General features: G+C 54.6%; 1 protein-coding gene across 3 annotated transcripts in view; it reads right to left on the bottom strand.

The window, feature by feature from the left end:
* Tcf25 (transcription factor 25) overlaps positions 1-5,976 on the bottom strand; it is a 35,387-nt gene that overhangs the window by 2,457 nt on the left and 26,954 nt on the right. For 2 of the 3 annotated variants that reach the window (XM_021219978.2, XM_021219979.2), the window contains exons 14-17: positions 5,133-5,291; positions 3,861-3,951; positions 3,153-3,232; positions 1,480-1,552 (exon numbers count right to left, since the gene is read on the bottom strand). In XM_021219978.2, coding sequence (XP_021075637.1) covers positions 1,480-1,552; positions 3,153-3,232; positions 3,861-3,951; positions 5,133-5,291 — 403 coding nt within the window. Of the gene's footprint in view, positions 1-868; positions 1,125-1,479; positions 1,553-3,152; positions 3,233-3,860; positions 3,952-5,132; positions 5,292-5,976 lie in introns of those variants that run through there. The other variant, XM_021219976.2, reaches the window with a different exon arrangement.

Genomic DNA, 5,976 nt, shown 5'->3' with positions numbered 1-5,976 from the left:
GAGACACCCGACACAGCTGTAACACCTGGGAGACACCCGACACAGCTGTAACACCTGGGAGACACCCGACACAGCTGTAACACCTGGGAGACACCTGGCACAGCTGTGACACCTCAGCAGCCTGGAGCTTTCCACAAACAGCTTAGGAGACACGGACCTCTGGCCTTGCCTGGCTGTGGTCTTTGTCCCTGCCACTGGACTGGGGTTCTTGGTCAGGGTTCCCCACTCATCCCTAGATCAAACACCCTTTAATCTCTGTAAAGGATTCCTTACCTGCTTAGGACAATTTCTTGCCTCAAACTTGCTTTTTTGACTCCTCTTTCAATTCTAGGCCCCTCATGCATCTCTTTTGAGATGGGGTCTCATATAACTAAGACTGGCTTTGAACTTATTATGTAGCAGAGGGTGATCCTGAACTTGTAATCCTCTTGTCCCTCTCTCTGCTTGAATGCTGAGATTACACATGAACACCACACCGCAGGCTTGTGTTGTGCACACTAAGTGAGCAGCCGCCCAGCTGAGATACTTCCAGCCCTCCAAATTCTCTCTAAGGTTCCCAGGCTGAGACCGCCAGTCAGCAGCAGACCGTGTGCCAGGCCCTGGGTTTGACCTCAGCGCTGCAAACATGCTGAGTGTAGCCTGTGTGGAAGGTTCAGTGCCCTCTAGCGAGGAGCAGATAGGGTCCTGATACTGCAGACCCTGGAACAACCCTTCTATGTGCCATGTTACAAATTCTGAAGTGTGAGGCACATGGTAGGGTGCATCCAGTGTGGGGCGCACTGCTTCTGAGACTTTCTGAGGACACTGGAGGAAGCTCACCCAGAGTATAACCCACTCCCTTCAGAGGGAAAACAAAAGACACGGGTGATGGCACGGTCAGCATTTCTACTCGGGCCTGGTTAACTTCAACCAGAAATGAAATCGGGAACATGATTGCATGGCTCTGGGCACGGCGTCTGGACAGCTCAGTCCCAGTCCCCCTCGCCCTCAGGATTGTCCTCCCGAGGCACCTCCAGGTCGTTGAAGTGGAAGTTGGCCATCATGTCACGTACGGCCAACATCAGCCTGTTCAAGCCTTGATTGCGGTTCGGACCCCCGGCCACTCCTTCCTCCAGCCTCTCCCCCTGAACAATGAGACACAGCTAAGTGGGGACTGTCTGAATAGACTTGAGGTCCTGGGTTCAGCGGCTGAGGCAACTCAGGCCCCAAGATTGAGCCTGTCCCCTCCCAGAAGAAGCAGCAGCTCTAGAAAGCCAGATGCGCTCGCTTAGCCAAAGCCAACCTACCGTGATGCTGAGCCACCTCTCAGCCCACACCACTCACCTTAGAACAGCCACGCGACTCCAGCAGGCCAAGTCCCCACTTGTAAGCATGGCACCACAGACTGGTACAGTCTCACCCGTTTCTGCCTCCACCCTGAGCAGGGCTTGCCCATATTAACTTGGGAGGGGAAAAGACCAATGTACTCAATCAACATACCTCTGTGGTGTAATTTGGCAATAATGACCGGAAGAAGAGGGCGATTGTGTTTCCGTGGCTGACTGGACTCAGCCTGAAAATTGAAAGAAAGAAAGAAAGAAAGAAAGAAAGAAAGAAAGAAAGAAAGAAAGAAAGAAAGAAAAGTTGGTTGAGGGAAGGAGGGAGGGAGGGAAGAAGGGAGGGAGGGAAGAAGGGAGGGAGGGAAGGAAGGGGTCAGAAAATGAAAGTTAACAGACACTGTGGGGTTCCAGCCTGGGTCAACTGTCCCTACCCACTCTCCTAACTGCTGGGGACAGGCAGCCTTTGAGTGGAACTCAGGCTCTGGACCCTAAACTGCACCTCAGGACCTGGGGTCGGCAGTGCTGACTGCTAGCCTGCCCAAGGGCAACAAGGGAAGGGGGGAGGGAGCCCCAGATGCTGGCTCTTTAGGGACCTTGTCTGCTGGGTCACATGGAGAGACTACAAGGTGACTTCAGTATATGGTACTGGGGAAGACGGGTCAGCCACAAAAGGCGGCAGGAGAGGTCAGGGCATCACTGGGAGGTCCCTGTCCCTGCAGGGCCCAAGCACAATGCTACAGCACAGTGTGGTCACACTTGCGTCTGGGGACTCCATGCGCACATAGAAGGCTAGGATGGCTATGACAGCCTGGTAGGATGTTTCTGGGCACACTGAAAATTCTCACATTAACCTAAAACTTTAACGGAAGCCTCTCCTCACTACCTCCTGCCAGGGTCTGGAAGGCCTGCAGCTCTTGCCTGAGAAGACATGGGAGCACTGGACCCGGGTAGGGCAGCCGCAGGAGCACTGGACCCAGGTAGGGCAGCCGCGGGAGCACTGGACCCAGGTAGGGCAGCGTGGGAGCAATGGACCCGGGTAGGGCAGCGCGGGAGCAATGGACCCGGGTAGGGCAGCGCGGGAGCAATGGACCCAGGTAGGGCAGCGCGGGAGCAATGGACCCGGGTAGGGCAGCGCGGGAGCAATGGACCCGGGTAGGGCAGCCGCGGGAGCAATGGACCCGGGTAGGGCAGCGCGGGAGCAATGGACCCGGGTAGGGCAGCCGCGAAGGCTGGTGGGGAAGAGAAGCGGGCTCTTTCATGACCCAGATTCTAACAGCTGCCCCATGCACACAGCTGCTAGTGAGTCAGGCATGTGACCACATCCGTGCTTGGCCTGCCCCCCCAACCCCCCAGCCACATGGGCCTTCCTTCAGTGCTCACTAGACCTTGCACTGTGCCCTTGGGAGACAGCTTGCACACAGCAGAGGGCTAGTTGTCACCCTTTGGTTGGGCACACCTTTCTACAAAGCAGGTGACTGTCACTTCCCAGTGTGGCCATGTGCATCTTCTTAGGTATTTTCCCCACAGGTTCCACACAAAGGTAACTGGTGCCCATCTTTGGTTCTAGGTATGGTGTCTGCTGTCTGCTGCAGTGCACCAGGCCAGAGGTGGCTTCTTATTCTGCACTTCTCAACTTGCTACAGAACCTACAGGAAGTGCTCAGACCTCTGGGGGACTCGAGGCAGTTCCGTGTCACACTGTTTCCCTACTCCCCAGTGATTGGCCTGTTCACCCCGTGTTTGCCATTTTCTTTCTAGTCTGTAAGGGCAGCCCCAGTGCGCCCCAAGTACGAAAGTGGGTTGTGTGGGCGTGAGGACAAAGCAGGGACAGTACCTCTCTGGTCTGACGTAGGAGTAGATGGTGTCCAGGGGAGGCAGAGGGTCAAACCCCATCACAGACTGTGTGGTCACATCCTTTAGGAGGGGACACAAAACAGAGATTCTGGAGCAGTTCTGGCAGCCTTTGCCTTCCAAAGCTTCCGCTGGTTTCAATTCAGACTTGACCCATCTGCCCGGGAGGCGGGGACAACAAGTGGCAGGAGTGGCTGTTTCTGCTCCAAGAAACTTTAGGTCTGGGTAGAACAGTCTCTCCCAGAAACAGTCTGGGGGAACATGTGACATTTTGCCCCAATCAGTGGGACGTGGGGCAAAGGGCACTCTACACAGGGGGCACTATCTGTACTCATGTTGCCGATGACTGACGGTTCTGACCTCAGACCATGGTCTAGGGATGGGAGCCACTGAGTCCCACTGAGCTGGTTCACCAAATGATCCAGCCTTGGCCACACCTTAGATCCACACCTTGGCCAAGGCTCTGCTGCAGGGCGCATGTTACATGAACTACTGCAGGGTTCTGTGAGGAAGACCTAGCTAGGTCGCTGTCACAGAAGCGTGACACCATGCTGGAATAGCTTACCGAGGCAGTCGCATGGTGAGGAAGGCCCAGAAAAACCGGCCATGGGGATGGACCCTTTCGACCAGTTCCAACCCACATGTGGGTAGCTATATACCATGACCGGCACACATTCCACACCCCTCTTACCGAGGGTAGAGCAGCAACAGCCTCCTTGATCTCAGACAGTATCACGTGGCGGTGGATGTTTCTGGGCGCACGCTGGTACAACACTTTCCTCCTGAGGCCAGAGTAGACAACAGCAGATAAATTGGCGCCCACAGTGCAATGCCACGTCACTCATACCCAGCCTGCAGAGCCCCGGCACGCACTGGCTTGTCTGACTTCCCTTGTCACCCTGGGTTGAAGCTGTGCTACCAGCCCACAGCCTCGCAGCAAGAGTGGACTCTGAAGGTGAACTCTAGCTTGGTCTGTAATTTGGCCCCTTCATCCATGAAAAAGGAGTGAGATAGCTGTGGATGGTCTGATGAGACACTAACTAAGTGTCCACAATGGAATCCCAGCCCTTACCACTACTCTAGGGTTTGCCTCCTGCTGGGCTTGGAGCCAGTGAGCAGTGCAGGGAGAGGCATCTAGCCCGGGAGGGCAGGGAGGGAGGGCTGAAGAGCATTCCTCTCCCCTCCCCAGGGAACCCAGAATGTATCCCCAGGGGCCTCCTTTCCCTGCTCAGGGAGACGACCCAGCCAGGTCAGAACAGAGCCCCACAGCTAGCCAGCCTGCTGAAGCTGCCTCGACTGGGCAAGGGGTTGCTTCTCAAATGCAGCCTATGAGGCTCTAAGTTACAGAAAACCCCACGTGCGCGTAATAGAGGTCAGCAGGTTGCTCTAGTCGCTTTTTGTCTCCAGTTTGTGTCAAGAAGGGTAAAAAAAGCAATCACCATAGGAATATGGAAACAGAGGATTAAAAATAGAAACAAACCAACAAGCCACACCCCTTCACAACTGTGTGGACAGCAGGTCCACAACACCCACATACTTCACATCTGTATAGATAGCACATTCACAATACCCACACACTTCACATCTGTATGGACAGCAGGTTCACAACACCCACACATTTCACATCTTTATAGACAGCAGGATCATAACACCCACACACTTTACATCTGTGTGGACAGCAGGTTCACAACACCCACATACTTCACATCTATATGAACAGCAGGTCCACAACACCCACACATTTCACATCTGTATAGACAGCAGGTTCACAACACCCATACACTTCACATCTGTGTGGACAGCAACAGCCATGCCCAGGATCACTAGTGGCTTCTTCAGAAGCTAAACTGAAATCTGAGGCCCAATGTCTATGATAAAGACTCAGGAGGCACACAGAAGGGACTCAGGCCAGCAGGGGGCCTCCCTGAGCTAGGTTCCAGTGCACCTCCCAGGCTCAGCTCACCTGCTCTCACAGGCCTCCACAGCAGGGTCTCCAGCATCCACTGCTTGCAGAACCTCATGGACATTTTCCTCTAGCCAGCTCATAATGGCGGGTTCTTTCCAAAGAAAGTGTGACCTCCCCAGGTACAGACTCACCAGCTGGCCCAGGGCGGGAGGCTGGCTGTAAAAAACAAGGGTTGAAGCAGACCTTACTAAGAGCTCCATGGGAGACAAAGGATATCCAGGAAATGCCTAGTGGAGTAGAGGCGGCGACCCCTCAGCTGCTGACCAGGGCATTCCGCCTCCTCAGAGGTTGGCACACTTCTCCTGGCTGGAGCTACTGGAGGACTTAGTGGACAGGGATGTGAGAAAGGACACAGCTGACTATGTTTCTGTTTCTGTGTGGAGCAGCACCAAGGGCCAGCCTACAGCTGCTGACTGGGCACCTGCAGAGGAGTGGCAGCCACCACACAACACAGCTTTTTCTGTGTGGGTTTTTTCTTGCTTCTGAGAAATGTGACGGTCTAGAAATCTTGGAAAAGTTCATGATACTAATGGTCATGAGCCCCACCACCTTCCTTCCCTTCCCAGGGTTATGCCTCCTGGCTTCACTCCCTGCCCCATAACACTCCTAAGAAAGCATGCTGTGAGTCTCATTCTTGAGACTGGCAGCGGCTCCCCTGCCCACACAAGTGACACAGCCTGCATATGGGTGTGGCCACAGGGCCATCCTCCACTACTCTAGATGGGTAGGCATCCCCCAGGACAGGATCCTCTCCTCTTGTAGGGAGCAGAACCTACAGTCTCACATCTGCAGGGCTCTAGGGAACAGAACCTACAGTCTCACATCTGCAGGGCTCTAGGGA

This window comes from Mus pahari, chromosome 20 (genome assembly GCF_900095145.1).
Source record: "Mus pahari chromosome 20, PAHARI_EIJ_v1.1, whole genome shotgun sequence".
Lineage (NCBI taxonomy): Eukaryota > Metazoa > Chordata > Mammalia > Rodentia > Muridae > Mus > Mus pahari.
The sequence above is the reverse complement of the archived record's forward strand: the minus strand, read 5'-3'. Positions and strand labels throughout refer to the sequence as shown.